The 18,993-nt window shown below is 47.6% G+C and overlaps 2 protein-coding genes across 2 annotated transcripts in view; one reads left to right on the forward strand and one right to left on the reverse strand.

The window, feature by feature from the left end:
• The window catches only part of FANCM (FA complementation group M), a 111,465-nt gene that overhangs the window by 11,205 nt on the left and 81,267 nt on the right, over positions 1 to 18,993 (forward strand). The window contains exon 4 of the mRNA XM_060261362.1: positions 629 to 787. Within this exon, the coding sequence (XP_060117345.1) occupies positions 629 to 787 (159 nt within the window). The remainder of the gene's footprint in view (positions 1 to 628; positions 788 to 18,993) is intronic.
• Positions 5,323 to 16,524, reverse strand: LOC132588820 (heme-binding protein 1-like). The gene is made up of 5 exons (XM_060261269.1): positions 16,323 to 16,524; positions 9,260 to 9,351; positions 7,668 to 7,809; positions 6,398 to 6,581; positions 5,323 to 5,494 (listed from the first exon to the last, which is right to left on the reverse strand). The coding sequence occupies exons 1-5, from the start codon at positions 16,522 to 16,524 to the stop codon at positions 5,323 to 5,325; spliced, it is 792 nt and encodes a 263-aa protein (XP_060117252.1).

An 18,993-nucleotide genomic window follows, 5' to 3' on the forward strand; every position in this document is an offset into this window, starting at 1 on the left:
TTCAGAGTGGAGGGCGGGATATAAATCCAATATCATTAGCGGAATGTCTTCATGGGGTCCAACACAAAATGCATGGAAGTGCTTGAAATGCCACACTTTCATAGTTGCACACAGTGTTTCATAGTTAGCAACAGTGTATTGATGAAACTTTCTGTCTGGGGCAGTGATGCTCTGTATTCTTGGTCCTTGTGGGAGAAACAAAGGAAGGACTTCTAGTGTCCTGGCCCCACTGATGGACCTCCCGATGGCACCTGGGCTTTTTGGCCACTGTGTGACACAGAGTGTTGGACTGGATGGGCCACTGGCCTGATCCAACAGGGCTTCTCTTATGTCTGATCTTGTGATGCTCTGTATTTTTGGTGCTTGGGGGGGGCACAGTGGGAGGGCTTCTAGTGTCCTGGCCCCACTGATGGACCTCCTGATGGCACCTGTTTTTTTGACCACTGTGTGACACAGAATGTTGGACTGGATGGGCTATTGGCCTGATCCAACATGGCTTCTGTTATGTTCTTATGCACAAATGCTAAGCATAATTGTGGTTTCAAAGGTGTGTAATTTTTTAGTGTATTAAGGCTTCCTTTAAAAAAAAATGCATGTAGATGATAATTGCCTTGCGGTGTCTTCCTAGGCTGTGCAGCAAGTGATTTCCAATCTGTTGATCTCACACATTGAGCTCTGTTCTGAAGATTCCCCTGAAATCCAACCTTATTCCTATGAGCGGCTGGTTGAAAAATGTGTGGTTCCACTTGGGGAAGAATTGTCTGAAATGCGAGCTGCTTACATCCGGGTGAGTTGGCCAAATGGCTCCATGTGAGTGAGAATATTATTGGGAGAGCTAAAGTTACATGGGCACCTTTTGTTTGGATTTAATTCTAGGTGGGGAAACAGTGAAGTAAATAAATACGTCAGAATTGGAGACAGATGTGTAAACGTATCTCTCTTCAAAGATTTCAGGTTTTCACGGCTGGTAACATCATTAGGGTTTGTAGAATCTTTCGGGCTCAAGTGCCGTGTTCTACTGGAGAAAGTTTTCCTTCCAGACGTTTTGTTCTCAGCTGTGGAGAACATCCTCAGTGGCGTTGCAGCTGGAGCAGGCGCTCAGACCTTCTTGGCTGCTGTGCATTGAGTGGGGCCAGGGCTGCTGGAGAGCTGCTATTTCTAGGCTGGAGGGGGTGTGGTGAAAGGGCAATTGGTTTGTGGATGTGCCCATTATTTGGTGGGGCTTCCTGGAAGGGTAGTGATAAGGAAACTCTCTTCATTGTGGACTCTGATTTCGTGTCTCCTTACCAATTCTGATTTCTCCGCTCCTACTACCTCTGTGCATCTCACACATAATCCAGTCACACTTGCTATTGTGATTTGCCTGCTGCTGTCATTCCGTATCTGAAATCACTGCACTCTCCAAGATGCAAGGTCAGAGGAGCTCACATTGTAGCTGTACCTGAAGCAGTGAACAATGACTCACAAGAGCTCCTCCCCTGCCACCAATTTCATTATTCTGTAAGATGCTGCTGGGCTCTTGCTCCTTTCTACTGCTCCAGACAGACTAACGCAGCCACCGTCTAGAATTTGCCGTATCTCCTAAGCTTTCAACTTTTGCACGTTCCCATGAACTCCATAATTGTAGCGATGACAATAAGCCTCATTTGGAATACTGTGTACAATAATGGTCACCACATCTCGAAAAAGATATTATAGCACTGGGAAAAAAGTGCAGAAAAGGGCAACTAGAATGATTAAAGGGTTGGAACACTTTCCCTGTGAAGAAAGGTTAAAACGCTTGGGGCTGTTTAGTTTGGAGAAACGTCGACTGAGTGGGGACATGATGGAGGTTTACAAGATTCTGCATGGGATGGAGAAAGTAGAGAAAGAAGCACTTTTCTCCCTTTCTCATAATTCAAGAACTCGTGGGCATTCGATGAAATTGATGAGCAGTCAGGTTAGAACTGATAAAAGTACTTTTTCGCCCAAAGGGTGATTAACACGTGGAATTCACTGCCACAGGAGGTGGTGGCAGCTACAAGCATAGCCAGCTTCAAGAGGGGATTGGATAAGCATATGGAGCATTGGTCCATCAGTGGCTATTAGCCACAGCGTATTGTTGGAACTCTCTGGGGCAGGGATGCTTTGTGTTCTTGGTACTTGGGAGAGGACGAAGTGGGAGGGCTTCTAGCTCCACTGATGGACCTCCTGATGGCACCTGGGTTTTTTTGGCCACTGTGTGACACAGAGTGTTGGACTAGAGGGGCCATTGGCCTGATCCAACATGGCTCCTCTTATGTTCTTATGGTTGGATGGGCCATTGGCCTGATCCAACATGGCTTCTTTTATGTTCTTATGTCTGATGCAGTGATGCTCTGTATTCTTGGTGCTTGGGGGCACATTGGGAGGGCTTCTAGTGTCATGGCCCCACTGATGGACCTCCTGATGGCACTTGGGTTTTTTGGCCACTGTGTGACACCGAGTGTTGGACTAGAGGGGCCATTGGCCTGATCCAACATGGCTCCTCTTCTGTTCTTATGACCGGAGGGGCCATTGGCCTGATCCAACATGGCTTCTTTTATGTTCTTATGACTGGAGGGGCTATTGGCCTGATCCAGCATGGCTCCTCTTATGTTCTTATGACTGGAGGGGCCATTGGCCTGATCCAACATGGCTTCTTTTATGTTCTTATGACTGGAGGGGCCATTGGCCTGATCCAACATGGCTCCTCTTATGTTCTTATGACTGGAGGGGCCATTGGCCTGATCCAACATGGCTCCTCTTATGTTCTTATGGTTGGATGGGCCATTGGCCTGATCCAACATGGCTTCTTTTATGTTCTTATGTCTGATGCAGTGATGCTCTGTATTCTTGGTGCTTGGGGGCACATTGGGAGGGCTTCTAGTGTCATGGCCCCACTGATGGACCTCCTGATGGCACTTGGGTTTTTTGGCCACTGTGTGACACCGAGTGTTGGACTAGAGGGGCCATTGGCCTGATCCAGCATGGCTCCTCTTATGTTCTAAGAGCCGGTTTGGTGTAGTGGTTAAGTGTGCAGACTCTTATCTGGGAGAACTGGGTTTGATTCCCCACTCCTCCACTTGCACCTGCTAGCATGGCCTTGGGTCAGCCATAGCTCTGGCAGAAGTTGTCCTTGAAAGGGCAGCTGCTGTGAGAGCCCTCTCCAGCTCCACCCAACTCAGAGGGTGTTTGTTGTGGGGAAGGAAGGTAAAGGAGATTGTGAGCCGCTCTGAGACTCTTCGGAGTGGAGGGCGGGATATAAATCCAATATCTTCTTATAATCCTCTTAGCAAAATGGCTGAAAAAACTGAGACCTGAAAGGATTCCGGTAGCCCAGGGCTCGATTCTTTAAATCATTTTGTTCAGAGTAGAAATTTGAAACACAGTCATTATATAATACTTCAGGGGGTGTACTTGTGAGTGGTATTAATACCCAAGCTGATCTTTGTTAATTTTTGTAAGTTCTGTGCAAATTGAATGTTTTAGGAATGATCCCGGAAAGGACACTCTGTCCTCAGATGTTATGAGACAAGAGGGATCTAGGAAAGTGAAGCATGGGTGTGCATGGTTATAATACGATGCATGTTCAAGAACTATGGGCAGTTTGGTGCATTGTAATCATGTACGTAGAGCAGTCTTTGGAAAAAACAGTTTTATTTTAAAGGTTTACATCTTGTTTCTCAACCAGAAACCTGGTTCTCTGGATGGTTTGCAAGAAACATCAAAATACAATAATAAAATCAGCATACCAAAACAGACATATAATCTGAGGAAAGAAACACATGACTTCAAGCAGTCAAAACACTGGCATTAAAAGCCATAAACGGTGACCAAGGTTGAAAAATATACAGGCAGCAACGGATAGAACAGTTAAAATACTGTTAACAATCAGAGATGGGGAAAGAAACACCATCTAAAGCAGAGGTTCCCAGCCTGGGGGCACCTTTGGAATTCTGATACAGGGTGGCTGGCACCACCACAACATGGCTGCCCGAAGAGGCGGGGCCAGTTGCAAACAGGGGGTAAGTGTATGCATAACTCTTAAGAGTAGCTCTTCAGCATTTCAGGCAGAAGCTCTGTTTAACGGGATGCCTTTGAAAATGAATACAGAGTTAAAAACATTTTCTTGCATCCACCCATTTGTGCATCTCTTCAGTCACACAATGACGCTCCTTTTACTGTGATGGCAGCTGCTATCAAAGTGACAATTTTTAAAAAATATCTGCACGGGGAGACAGATTTCCACCAGCTACACAGAAGCTCTGCTGGACAAAAGACCCGTCTGGCCTCACCCACTTTCTGTAAACACTTGACAAGCACCAGGAAAGGTGCCTGTGAGTGCTCTGGAACCTGTGGGGGCACCGCATTTGGCCTAATGGCTGCGGGAAACTGGCTTTCACTTGGCACCAAAAAGTCAACAAGTTTGTGTTCCTCCATCTCATCCTACCAGAGTTCCTCAGAGTGGGAATGTCAGAGGTTGAACCTGGGACATATGGACATATGAAGCTGCCTTCTACTGAATCAGACCCTCGGTCCATCAAAGTCAGTATTGTCTACTCAGACTGGCAGCGGCTCTCCAGGGTCCCAAACTGAGGTTTTGCGCGTCTACTTGCCTGGACCCTTTTTTAGTTGGAAATGCCGGGTGTTGAACCTGGGACCTTCTGCTTACCAAGCAGATGCTCTTTCTCTGAGCCACCATCCCTCCCCTTAGACATATGAACATATGAAGCTGCCTTATATTGAATCAGACCCTGGGTCCATCCAAGTCAGTCTTGTCTTCTCAGACTGGCAGCGGCTCTCCAGGGTCTCAAGCTGAGGTTTTTCATGCCTATTTGCCTGGACCCTTTTTAGTTCGAGATGCCGGGGATTGAACCTGGGACCTTCTGCTTACCAAGCAGGTGCTCTGCCACTGAGCCACCGTCCCTCCCCCTTCTGCATGCGCAGCGGATGTTCCACCACTGAGCCACAGCTCCTCCCTCCCTCCCTCCATCTGGTGCGACCTGTTTTTGCTTTGTCTCATGCAGAGAAAAGTGCTAGGAAACATTAAACAGCTGTTCGAAGCTTCAGCAGCAACTCAAATGATTTTCGTAAGCAGGAAATGAGAGCCCCAAGTTTCCCTTCCCACAACTGAGCGATGGAAGCGGCTGAGATAAAACTGCGGAACATTTATATCCATGCGTTCTTAGGCCACTTGCTTTGCAGGCTAGCAGCTGCGTAAAACTCAGTCCTTTCCGCTGGCCAATTATGATTTCAGTTGCACCCCTTACGGAAGGTGTGTCAGCAGTCAGCTGAGCTACTCCGCAGCTCTTCGGCAGCCAGTTACGGTCTCTCAAGGAACCATATTTCGTTCTGCCGTACAGCGGCGGCTGGGTTGGTGTATCCCGCAATTATGAAAGTGTCTTGCAAGCACAGCTCGGGGCTTTCCAGAAGTTCTGCCAGCAGGCGGATTTCTCTTGCGATCGAATCTTCATTCGTAGCTCCTCTGAAGCCCCTGTCAACATATCGTGCTTTAGACTTACGGCATCGAAAGAGTCGACGTCAGGACAAGCAGAGTTATTCCAGTCACTGCAATAATGGCAGACAAGAGCAAGAGCCCCGGAGCGCCTTAAAGGTGAGCTTTCAAGAGTCACCGCTTCCTTCTTCGGAGACAGCTAGAATGGGAGTCCAGCAGTGACTCCCCAAAGTTCCTCCCCGCCACAGGTTTTGCTAGTCTAGGTCAGAGGTGTCAAGCATGCGGCCCAGGAGCCGAACCAGGCCCTCGAAGGGCTCCTATCAGGGCCCCGAGCAACTGGCTGTCGTCTGCTTCCTTCTCCCTCTCTCTTGCCCCCTTCTGCATCACAGCTTGCTTTGCCAGGCTTGCTCAGGAGCTGCAGAGCAAAACCTCTGTGTTCTTCATTGGCTGAGGCTCCTGCCTTGAGGAAGGGGAGAGGGATAGCTTGCTTTGCCAGTCTCTCTCTCAATCACACAGCAGAACTACTGAGCCAAGTCCCTCTTCCTTCTATTGGCTGAGGCTCCTTCCCCTCCCGGCCCTCTGGGGAAGGAGGGAAAGAGCCAGAGCTTCCTTTGCCCAGTTCCCTGGATCCCATGGGAGAAATACAAAGAAAGCACCTTTAAGAAGAAGAAGATGAAGATATTGGATTTATATCCCGCCCTCCACTCCAAAGAGTCTCAGAGCGGCTCACAATCTCCTTTACCTTCCTCCCCCACAACAGACACCCTGTGAGGTGGGTGGGGCTGAGAGGGCTCTCACAGCAGCTGCCCTTTCAAGGACAACCTCTGCTCCAGGGAAGGTCTTGGCAGGTACCGCGTTGGGTACGCCCGATTCCCTGACCTGCAGTGTTCCTGCTTCCATGCCACCAGGTTCAAGTTCATCGGAGACCTCTTATCTTCTTACCTGGCATAAACCATGGCCGGAGGCCATTCTTCAATGACGATGTCGGGGTCCCGGGGCTCCGGCGGCTGATCTTGCAGCCCTCCAGGGAGGTAGTAGGCCACCGTCACAAAGCTGGTGATATCCGATGTGGATTCACTGGTGTGAATTATGGTCACGATGGGAACGGTCATCCCCAAGTACAGCTCTGAGAAAAAACAGGCTGCTGTTAGTGATCTCCTGGTATCATGGATTGGCTACCTGTGGTTTTAATAACCAGTTTCTAATGCCATTTTGTAGGCTCCCTGAAATCGTTCCTGACCGTTAATACTGAATGGATACTGGCCATCAAGTAGAAATCTAGCGCCTTGAAACTCTTCCCCAGTGGCACGGAGAACAAAATCTGCCCCTTGCTCTTCTGAGATCTCCGGAGGAGAAGGCACCAAAGTAAAGCAGGAGTACGGGGGCTAGGGTCGCCCGGGCCAATTCAAGAAATCTCTGGGGACTTTGGGGGTGGAGCCATAAGCAGAGTTGTGCCAAGCACAATTGAACTGCAAAGGGAGTTCTGGCCATCACATTGAAAGGGACCGCACACCTTTTAAATGCCTTCCGCTCCTTTGGAAATAATGAACAGTAGGGGCGCCTTCTTTTGGGGTTGCCAAGTCCAATTCAAGAAATCTCTGGGGACTTTGGGGGTGGAGCCAGGAGACACTGGGGGTGGAGCCAGCAGCAAGGGTGTGACAAGCATCATTGAACTCCAAAGGGAGTTCCGGCCATCACATTTAAAGGGACTGCACAGCTTTTAAATGTCTTCCCTGCACTGGAAAAAAATGACGGATAGGGGCACCTTCTTTGGGGGCTCACAGAATTGGATCCCCTGGTCCAGTCATTTTGAGACTTTGGGGGGGGGGGTTGAGGAGAGGCACTGAATGCTATACTGAAAATTTGGTGCCTTTACTTCAAAAAACAGCCTCCCCCTGAGCCCCAGAAACCTGCAGATCAATTCTCCACTATACCCTATGGGAATCTGTCTCCAGAGGGAATAACGGAGTGCCTCCATCCATCCCACCCCCGCTGCTTTCTGATGATCCTGAAGTGGGGGAGGGTCTCCAAACCGGGGGGTTCCCCTGGCCCCACCTGGGGAATGGCAGCCCGAACTGGGGGTTATGGTTACTTTCATTTAGGAGAAGGTACCTTTAGAACTGATGGGTGTGTGTCTCTTTCAGCAGCAGCAATGAATGTGTGAGAGCAAACGGTTATTTTAAAAAAAACCCAACAACCCCAAGGCCGTTACCTGAGGAGTTCTCTTCGCAAATGTATCTCATGATCTTCATGAATCCGAGGCAGACACTCTGCTCGTACAGCTCTTCTTCCACTTTGACGCAAGCCCACTTGCCCTTTTCATAACGCCTTTTCTCGTAAAGCACTTTGCCGGACTGTGTTTTTTTTTAACAACGACAACAACAAAAAAAGCCCTTACCATTAATACGGCTGTTCTGCATTCAGTACCGTTCAAGCTGCCACCATACCATTCCATGTGGGACTAGCTGGGCAACAGCGGGGCTTCGGTCTAAATCAGAGAATACTGCCCGGTCGGAAATGCTGACAATCCGTTAGCAAGGAAAGCCCTATGTATTTTTTGCAGCCTTCTCGTCTACCTTCAAAGGGGTCCAGTGGTGTTTGCTTTTAACGCAAGTGTTGAAGGAATATCATCGCCACGGAAAAGCTGTGTGATGCATAACATCAATTTTTTTAGCACCAATTTAATCTTTTTAATTACAAGTTTTTATTTACAAAATGATTAATAATAATAATAATAATAATAATAAAATTTTATTTATACCCCGCCCTCCCCGCCAAGGCAGGCTCAGGGCGGCTTACAGGTATGGCAAAGCCATTGAACAATAAAACAGTTACACAATTCAATAAAATTACAATTTACTGTTAAATTTTTACATAATCTAAAACAATCTAAAAGCAGTCTAAAATAATCTCTACTCGCTGTTATCTCAATTATTAGTATTTGTGATGGCGTGATGTTTATTTCAAGCTCCATCTTGAAAGGCTAGCCGGAAGAGGGCGGTTTTACACGCCCTACGGAATTGGCTAAGGTCCGGTAGGGCCCGCACCTCTTCCGGCAGCTGGTTCCACCATTGGGGTGCTTTTATAGAGAAGGCCTGTTCTCTAGTTATTTTTAGTTTGGCCTCCTTTGGCCCAGGTACTTCTAAGAGATTTTGGGAGCTAGATCTCAGTGCTCTCTGGGGAACATATGGAGAGAGGCGGTCCCTAAGGTAGACAGGTCCTCGGCCATATAGGGCTTTAAAGGTAATAACCAGCACCTTGTAACAAACTCGGTAAACAATTGGCAGCCAATGCAGCTCCCGCAGCCTAGCCTGCACATGTTCCCACCGGGGTAGGCCCAATAGCAGTCTGGCTGCTGCGTTCTGCACTAGCTGCAGTTTCCGGGTTCGGCACAGGGGCAGCCCCATGTAGAGGGTAATTGTATAGTAGTATGATTTATAATATGCATGTACTTATAATATGTAATTTTAACTGTTGTGAGCCGCCCTGAGCCAGCTTCGGCGGGGAGGGCGGGATATAAATTAAAGATTATTATTAGCAGTAGTATCACTCCCGCCTACTAGTCCACTTCCAGCATGTTTGCATGGTAGCCCCATTTCTCCATTTAATCCACAGTAGGTATAAAAGCAATTATATTAGATTTTTTTTAGGTTATGTTGGTCACAAAACTCGGCTAAAATAACTTTGTTTAGCGCAGAAGCAAAGCCCTCTGCCTTAAAAAAAAAACTACTCGCTCTGCGCTGCTTCTCATAGAATTTGTTTGGAAACCAGCGTCTTGAAGTGCGTTTTAAAGGAAGAAGTTACCTTTTCTTTACGGCTTATCACAGTAAATGGCACAGTCTCCCTCTCCTGGGAATGGTTATTTCTCGTCAGCTGCTGGATTGGCTGGGCCATATCTGTAATGTGACTATGAGACAGTTAAAATTTTACAGGGATAAATGCACCTGATTTGCATAAGTGAGAAATGAGCTTGACCCCAGACCATTAAAAGTTGATTTAGATGCCATTTGAGTCAATGAGAGCACACCAGGCACTCTTTGGATGGCCGCTCAGTCAGAACCTGGGGAGAACTGTAGAAATGTCCAGTGTGGATGGCTGAGGAAGAAAAAGAAGAATTGCAGATTTATACCCCGCCCTTCTCTCTGAATCAAAGTCTCAGAGTGGTTTACAGTCTCCGTTATCTTCTCCCCCAACAAGAGACACCCTGAGAGGTGGGTGGGGCTGAGAGGGCTCTCACAGCAGCTGCCTTTTAAGGACAACTCTGCGAGAGCTATGGCTGACCCAAGGCCATTCCAGCAGGTGTAAGTGGAGGAGTGGGGAATCAAACCCGGTTCTCCCAGATAGGAGTCCACTCACTTAACCACTACACCAAACTTGCTTGTAAAGGCTTGTAGGAAGGCTTCTAAAAAACTGGGATTGCCTGTTTAGGTCTCTGCCACTACACATAGCTTGAGGGACAGGTGCTGTTCTCTTTAATCTCTTACCTGGTATGGGGAAGGGGCAGGGGAGGTGAGCACTAAAAACAAGCAAGCAAGATTCTTCAGTGCAATCAGACAGGCATTCATTCTTCCAGCTGATTTCTGAGTGGGAAATAAGGCACTGGCTATAATAAACCTGCCATTTGAAGGTAATGTTGTGATACAATAAGAGGGCTAATTCACTGAAGTGGATACACACATCCCTCTGCCGTTTCTCTGGGTTCCTTCCAGGTATCTGTCTTCCCTGTTATGCGTTGGCCAAAGCTGAGAAGTACAAATGAGATTTACCAATATGTCATTTAGACCTTAAGGTCTCATTAATTGCCGTACCATCATTGGACAGTTGCATGTAGGCATACTTAAATCTTTCCCTCTTGTTCTGTTCTGAAACTAGATTATACAGGGTAAACACAGTCTTGTTTTTGAAGGAACGGGTTTAGGGGCTTAAGCCCCTAACGTAGGTTAGGACCCTGTGGGATCTATTACAGTTCCGCAGGGCCTGTAAGATGGAACTCTTCCACCAAGCTTTTGATCACTAAATTGGTCACCTCTGCCTGGTCATATTGAGCTGGTATTCTGTTTAGACAAACTGAACTGATCACCATAGAGCCTGGCCTCTAGCTTCAAATTCTAGATTCAGTGGGGCTTCTAGCCCGACTGGTGGACCTCTTGATGGCACTTGGGTTTTTTGACCACTGTGTGACACAGAGTGTTGGACTGGATGGGCCATTGGCCTGATTCAACATGGCTTCTCTTATGTTCTTATGTGACACAGAATGTTGGACTGGATGGGCCACTGGCCTGATCCAACATGGCTTCTCTTATGTTCTTATGTGACACAGAGTGTTGGACTGGATGGGCCATTGGCCTGATTCAACATGGCTTCTCTTATGTTCTTATGTGACACAGAATGTTGGACTGGATGGGCCACTGGCCTGATCCAACATGGCTTCTCTTATGTTCTTAAATTACATCTAGAGATTCTCAGGAGACAACTGCTACACCGCCATCACAAATGTAGTATGAATACAGCACTTAATGTCATTGTATCGGCTGTTTTAAATGGTTTTAATGCTGTAATTGGTATTTAAGTCGTTCTAATATTTTTAATTTGTCTATTGGCCTTGTCCATTGCCCTGAGCCTGCTTCAGTGGGGAAGGTGGGATATAAATAGAATTAAAGAAATGAAGTAAGTAATGGGGAACGGTGTGATATGAATTATCTCTCCTCATATGAACCCCAGAGAGCACTGAGGTCAGCCGGGAAAAACCTGCTGACTATCCCCGGACCGAGAGAGGTGAAGCTGCAAAGCACCCGTAACCGGGCCTTCTCCTCTATAGCCCCGAGCCTATGGAACCAACTTCCAGAGGAAATGCGGGCCCTGCGGGACCTAGAACAGTTCCGCAGGGCCTGCAAGACCTTCCTCTTCAGACTGGCCTTCCCTGATGAAAATGGAAATTGCGAAGGAAACCGCCATCAGAAAAAGTAACATAGCACTAGCACTTTTAAAAATTAACTAATTTAATTTTAAAGCTTAACCAGATTTTAACTAAATGCTGATAATGTTTAATGTAGTTTATTTACTTGTATAACTTAACTCTGAACCATGTTGTTAGCCGCCCTGAGCCTGCTCCGGCGGGGAGGGCGGGATACAAATAAAATTTGTTGTTGTTGTTGTTGTTGTATCTTGGTTGCCAGTGGCACATCCTTACATTTAAGAATCTTTTCTAGCTCTTCCTTGGAGGCCCTTCTCAATCTCCTTCTGATTTCTGGGTGTCAGTCTCCCTTTTGGAAGATGATGGAGCCGAGGAAACCTTTAATGATTTCAATTTCTTCATCATCAGCCTTTAAGCTATGCAATTCCTCGGGTGTTACTTTTGTTTCCTTGATAGCATCATAGAGTTGGAAGTGTCCTCCAGGGTCATCTAGTCCAACCCCCCCACACAATGCAGGAAATTCACAAACACCTCCCCCTAAATTCACAGAATCTTCATTGCTGTCAGAGGGCAATCTAGCCTCTGTTTAAAAACCTCCAAGGAAGGAGAGCCCACCACCTTCCGAGGAAGCCTGTTCTTCTGAGGAATCACTCTAACGGTCAGGAAGTTCTTCCTAATGTTGAGCTGGAAACTCTTCTGATTTAATTTCAACCCGTTGGTTCTGGTCCTACTTTCTAAGGCCAGAGAAAACAATTCTAGATGACAGCCCTTCAAGTAGTTGAAGATGGTGATCTTATTACCTCTCAGCCGCCTCCTCTCCAGGCTAAACATCCCCAGCAACCTTTCTTCATAAGACTTGGTCTCCAGACCCCTCACCACTTCATCACCTTCCTCTGGACCCCTTCCAGCTTGTCTATATCCTCCTTAAAATGTGGTGCCCAAAACTGAACACAATACTCCAGGTGACGTCTTACCAGAGCAGAGTAAAGCGATGCCATCACATCACATGATCTGGACACTATACTTCTGTTGATACAGCCCAAAATGGCATTTGCCTTTTTAGCCACTGCATCACACTGTTGACTCATGTTCAACAACTGGTCCACTAAGACTCCTAGATCTTTTTTGCAAATACTATTGCTAAGACAGGTTTCTCCTATCTTATAACCATGCATTGGATTTTTGCTACTTAAATGCAGAGCTTTACATTTATCCCTATTAAAATTCATTTTATTGGTTCCAGCCCAGCTTTCCAGCCTGTCAGGATCTTCTTGTATCCTGTTTTTGTCTTCTGCTGTATTTGCAACCCTTCCTAATTGAGTATCATCTGCAAATTGAATAAGCATTCCCTCTATTCCTTCATCCAAATCATTTATAAAGATGTTCAGATGTAATCCTGCTTCGGCACTTTCTGTATTAACCTCATCAGTGATAATACTCTGAATCTAATGTGTCTCTAGATAAAGATACTACAGAGCATTAGGTAATTCCTGTGAATATTATAGAATTATACAGCATATTTTGTTGGCTTGTAGGCTATGTTTAAAAGGTAAAGATAGTCCCCTGTGCAAGCACCAGTTGTTTCCAACTCTGCGGCAACGTTGCTTTCACGGCAGACTTTTTACGGGGTGGTTTGCCATTGCCTTCCCCAGTCATCTACACTTTCCCCCCGGCAAGCTGGGTACTCATTTTACCGACCTTGGAAGGATGGAAGGCTGAGTCAACCTGGAGCCGGCTACCTGAACCAGCTTCTGCTGGGATTGAACTCAGGTTGTGAGCAGAGGGCTCCAACTGCAGTACTGCAGCTTTAACACTCTGCGCCACGGGGCTCTTGGGCTATGTTTATATGTGAATAATTTTGTCGACAATTAATATCCCTTAATCGTTTTGACAGTATTTTATTAATGTCAGTGTTGTCAATGTAGAAAAGCTTAATTTGCTATCCAAATATGCTGCAGTCCTGTCTATCGGGACTGGGTGGGAATATTTAATAATAATAATCATCATATATTTTATTTATATTCCGCCCTCCCCACCAAAGCAGGCTCAGGGCAGCTCAGAACATATAAAATTTACAATTTACAATATAAAAACATTATTTCAATGCAATATATATATAATTTACTAAATAAAACCATTTGTGACGGAACCGGCCCGATTCTGCCTTCAGACCCGGTCCCGTCTGCTCCCTATGGAGTCGCCAACTCCTGGAGGGAGCTATTTCTCCTCCTGCCCCTTGGGCTCGCTGCCACCACCTGCTCAGTCTAGGGGTTCCGATTGAGAGGAACAGGACTCCCAATCCCCCTCTCCAGCTATGAGGCCAGGCCTCAAGGTCCTCTGCCACCCTGCACTTGGGTTTCACAGAGACCTCAGCACTTCTTTGGGGCACCCCTGGAGGATTGGCACCGTATCCAACTGCATGCCTTCCCCCTTGCCCGGGGCCCCCGTTATAAAACAGCGTGGTCTAAGGCGGTTGGGGATCTATGTGGTACAGAGATTGACTGCCAGCATTTAAAACAGTAAAAATATATTTATTTAAAAGAGAAAAAGAGAAGAAAAGAAGAACAAAACAAAAGCAGTTGCATTTAAAAAGTTAGCACAGCACCCGCACAGCACACAGCATAACAAAGAAAAGTTGATTATAAACGCATCCTGCTGGCCCTGATCTAAACATGTCCTGCCCTTTTGGATGACTTACTTTGTCTTACTGCCTGGAGGCCTCATTTTCCTGAGCAGGCCTCCCCCACAGGCAGGAGCCTACAGGCAAGCAACCTCTCTTCCAGCGCGCCAGCTGCAAACTAAAAACTCTTCCTGCTTAACTCACATGCAAAGAACAAAAGCACTTCCTGCCTCTCTAGGAGACTTTCCCCCTAGCGTTGTTGGTTTGGCTCTGGAAGGGAGGGGGGGTTGGAGGGAGGCTACAAAGCCTGCTGAGGGGTTTACTGATCCCTCACAATGAAGCACCAACACTGAATAAAATGGCGTTTCTCCACACCATTAAAACCATCAAAATTACAATTAAAACTAACATTTACAGTGCTATATTCTAGATGTTCTCCTCAGTAGTTTATGATGGCCGGATATAGTAGACTAAATCCACATTTAAGCGACGGCCGTTTGAAAAAGGTTAGTCTTGCAGGCCCTACGGAATTGATCAAGACTCCAAATGAATCTTTTTTTTTAACAAGAAAACTTTCTAATAACATTTTTTCTCAACCTCTCGGGTGGTAAAATTAATACAGGTGTGAAAATAGCACAGGTGTCGCAGTTTGCAGCATTCTGTCAAGCTTGTCTGTAGCAGCAGCAGCAGCAAAGAGCCAGTCCAGGAATACCTTAAAGACTAACAGAATTTCTGAAGTGAATCACTGAAGAAGGGAGCGGTGGCTCACAAAAGCCCATGTCTTTTTTTTTTCTTTCTTTTTCAATTTTTCAAACTCAGTAAAACTTTATTCTATTTCCATTCTTTGCCATTAGCAGAAAAACGGAGAAAGCAATGTCTATTTTACAAAGATAATGCATCTCCCAGAGAAGAAAAACCCTAAATTGAGAATAGAGGTAACACGGCTGCAAAAAACCAAAAAAAAAGTATTCCCTTCAGGCACAGCTTTTTAAATGTTTTAATCAGTAAAATAAACCGGGTTCAGAAGCTGCAGCGTTCTAAGCAGCAGCAAATCCGTGCATTGTTTTAAATATTAAGTGACCACACCGAGGGCACATCTCCTCCTTATGAAATTCTGCACTATGCACGCTAAATGCAGATAACAAAAACCATGTCTACTCTGGAAGAGACTTTCAGTGAGAGCTAGAAGAACTTTGCTTGCTATATGGACTCAAGTTTAAGTGAGACATAAAAAAAACCATTTCAACATTTGGCCTTCAACTCAAGGAACTTGTTTGAGAGCTCAGACAGGATTTTATATAAAGAGACGAAGTTTTCTAGTCTTTGAGACATGTTGGTAGATTTGCAATTCCGCTGAGACAAAACTGAAGCGTTGACGTTCTGTAAATAATGCAAATCGGTGCAGGATTTGTCAAGCATGGTATAGTTAAAACCCTCCTTCCTTTGCTTTGCATTTTTGAATTCCGCCCTGCCCCATATAACCCCCTGTGCCCTGGAGCAGGGGCGGCCGAGGGTAGCTCTCCAGATTTTTTTTTTTTTTTTTGCTTACAACTCCCATCAGCCCCAGCCATTGGCCATGCCGGCTGGAGCTGATGGGAGCTGTAGGCAAAAAACATCTGGAGAGCTACCCTCGGCCGCCTCTGCACTGAAGGCTTTGGGGTGGGGGGCGGTTTCCAGCAGAGGTTCCTGCAAAAGAAGCCCAGCTGCTTTGGAGACTCCTCCCCAGAGCTTCTTCCCAGCCTTGGGTTATTTGGGGGGGGGGGGGCAGAATTAAAAAATGCAAAGCAAAGAAAGGAGGGTGCAGAGCGCATGAACTAAATTCAGCTGCCAAGAAGGGGAAAAAGCCCAGGACCCACAGCGTTGGGAAGAGCCCCAGGGGGCAGTGATACAGCTGACCCACCTCCTCCAAGGCTTTGGGGCATCCCCGGTGCCCCCCCTCCAACCCACTGGACCCTGCTGCCCGCCAGGGGGTTAGCGAGCTAGCTCCCACTAACGCAGTTGAGAGGGAACACTGGTTGTAACTATGCCCTACTTGACAAATCCTGCGCCGATTTAGAACACGGAACATCAGTGCTTCAGTTTTGTCTAAGCAGAATTGCAAACCTGCCCACATTGCTTAAAGACCCACCGGGGCGGGGGGGGGGGGACCTCCACGCGGCTTTTAAGAAATCATTTCAGAGTCTCCCGCTGGAAAGGGGGGGGGGTGTTGCAGCCCCTGGAGGGGGTCCGATGGGGGGGTGGCCGGGAGCTGCGCCCCTCCCTTCGATCCCTCCCTCCCCCCCCCCGCCAGGACTTTTTGGCAACCGAGAGGGGCGAGGGGTGCGGCCACTCACCGGGGGGGACTTCCACGCGGTGGCCCCTGCCCACGCCCTGCCAGAAGGCGAGGAGGCGCTCCTGCTCTACCCCCGCCTCCCCCTCCTCGTCCTCGTCCTCCTCGAGGCCCAGCCGCTCCAGCTCCTCCAGCGTGATGCCGCCGCCGCCCGCCGCGCTCTCCGCCCCGCTTAGCCCGCAGCCGCTCCCCGCGCTCTGCATCATCGCTCCAGCCTGCGCCCCGCCGCCGCCGCCTTATATCTCCTGCGCGCGCTCTCTCTCTCCCGGGGGCAATGCAAATCCCCCTCCCCAGCGCCACTCCGCTGCAGCCTCCCACTCCAAAGGCTGGGCGAGTGGGCATCAACGGGGTAGATGCGGTTCAATGTGCACAAGTGCAAAGTAATGCACGCTGGGGCCAAGAATCCCAGCTACAAATACAAGTTGATGGGGTGTGAACTGGCAGAGACTGACCAAGAGCGAGATCTTGGGGGTCACAGGTAGAGAACTCACGGAACATGTGGAGAGACAGTGTGCGATTGCAATAAAAAAAGGCCAGCGCCACGCTGGGGATTATTAGGAAGGGAAGGGAAGGGAAAAGAAATCAGCCAGTCTCATAATGCCCCTGTATAAATCGATGGTGCGGTCTCATTTGGAGTACTGTGTGCAGTTCTGGTCGCCGCACCTCAGAAAGGATATTATAGCATTGGAAAGAGTGCAGAAAAGGGCAACTAGAATGATTCAAGGGCTGGAACGCTTTCCCTATGTAGAAAGGTTAAAACGCTTGGGGCTCTTTAGCTTGGAGAAATGTCGACTGCAGGGTGACATGATAGAGGTTTACAAGATTATGCAGGGGATGGAGAAAGCAGAGAAAGAAGTCCTTTTCTCCCTTTCTCACAATACAAGAACTCCCCCCCCCCCTAAACTGAAAAGTTCCTGACATTTCCACCTTTCCTCAGAGGGAAGGGAAGGGGAGGAGTGGGGAATCAAACCCAGTTCTCCCAGATAAGAGTCCACACACTTGACCACTACACCAAACTGGCTCTTCGCTACAGCCCCATGATCTCTTTCGCTCTTAATCTAAGCTGGTTCAGATCCTATCGGGCATGATCCCACAGCCAGAAAAACAATGGGGGGAGGGGGGAAGATGAGTGCAGTGGTGGTGATCACATCGTTATTTGTTTATTACGAAGGAGTTTTAATCAACTTTTAACTCATAAGAGGAAACATCCTCTTATCCTTTGGCTAAGCATACTCTTCACCAGGGGTGGCCAAGGTTAGCTCTCCAGATGTTTTTTCCCCCCTACAACTCCCAATCAGCCCCAGCCATTGGCCATGCTGGCTGGGGCTGATGGGAGTTGTAGGCAAAAAACATCTGGAGAGCTACCCTTGGCCACCCCTGGTCTTGACTGTTTGGTGCGCTCCCTTGTCCAAAGCCTTTTGGAAGTCCAAGTATATGATGCGCACTGGAGCACTTTTATCCATGTATTGTCAAGCGTGAGGTTTCAATGACCAGTCGAAGTCGATACAAAACTACGTTTGTTTATAAACCGATACTTTCAGTGTGACAGAGGCTAGATGGCCATCTGACACCAATGAAGATCCTGTGAATTTAGGGGGAGGGGTTTGTGAGTTTCCTGCATTGTGCAGGGGGTTGGACTAGATGACCCTGGAGGTCCCTTCCTATGAGGAAAGGTTGAAGGAGCTGGGGATGTTTAGCCTGGAGAGGAGGCTGCTGAGAGGTGATAGGATCACCATCTTCAAGGACTTGAAGGGCTGTCATGTAGAGGATGGTGCGGAATTGTTTTCTGTGACCCCAGAAGGAAGGACCAGAACCAATGGGTTGAAATTAAATCAAAAGAGTTTCTGGCTCAACATTAGGAAGAACTTCTTGACCATTAGAGCGATTCCTCAGTGGAACAGGCTTCCTCGGGAGGTGGTGGGCTCTCCTTCCTTGGAGGTTTTTCAACGGAGGCTAGATGGCCATCTGACAGCAATGAGGATCGTGTGAATTTAGGGGGAGGGATTTGTGAGTTTCCTGCATTGTGCAGGGGGTTGGACTAGATGACCCTGGAGGTCCCTTCCAACTCTAGGATTCTGTGATTCTATGACTGTTAGAGCTGTTCCTCAGTGGAACAGGCTTCCTCGGGAGGTGGTGGGCTCTCCTTCCTTGGAGGTTTTTCAACAGAGGCTAGATGGCCATCTGACAGCAATGAGGATCCTGTGAATTTAGGGGGAGGGATTTGTGAGTTTCCTGCATTGTACAGGGGTTGGACTAGATGACCCTGGAGGTCCCTTCCAACTCTAGTATTCTGTGATTCTATGACTGTTAGAGCGGTTCCTCAGTGGAACAGGCTTCCTTGGGAGGTGGTGGGCTCTCCTTCCTTGGAGGTTTTTCAACGGAGGCTAGATGGCCATCTGACAGCAATGAGGATCGTGTGAATTTAGGGGGAGGGATTTGTGAGTTTCCTGCATTGTGCAGGGGGTTGGACTAGATGACCCTGGAGGTCCCTTCCAACTCTAGGATTCTGTGATTCTATGACTGTTAGAGCTGTTCCTCAGTGGAACAGGCTTCCTCGGGAGGTGGTGGGCTCTCCTTCCTTGCAGGTTTTTCAACAGAGGCTAGATGGCCATCTGACAGCAATGAGGATCCTGTGAATTTAGGGGGAGTTGTTTGTGAGTTTCCTGCATTGTGCA

The sequence above is a fragment of the Heteronotia binoei genome, chromosome 21 (genome assembly GCF_032191835.1).
Source record: "Heteronotia binoei isolate CCM8104 ecotype False Entrance Well chromosome 21, APGP_CSIRO_Hbin_v1, whole genome shotgun sequence".
NCBI classification, from domain to species: domain Eukaryota; kingdom Metazoa; phylum Chordata; class Lepidosauria; order Squamata; family Gekkonidae; genus Heteronotia; species Heteronotia binoei.

What these genes read in the sequence shown, in the direction of transcription:
- LOC132588820 (XM_060261269.1), bottom strand. Translation starts at nt 16,524, where the DNA reads ATGATGCAGAGCGCGGGGAGCGGCTGCGGGCTAAGCGGGGCGGAGAGC. An exon ending in CCGCGTGGAAGTCCCCCCCG is followed by an intron (nt 9,352 to 16,322) that starts GTGAGTGGCCGC and finishes GTCACATTACAG; the next exon opens with ATATGGCCCAGCCAATCCAG. An exon ending in TGATAAGCCGTAAAGAAAAG is followed by an intron (nt 7,810 to 9,259) that starts GTAACTTCTTCC and finishes AAAAAAACACAG; the next exon opens with TCCGGCAAAGTGCTTTACGA.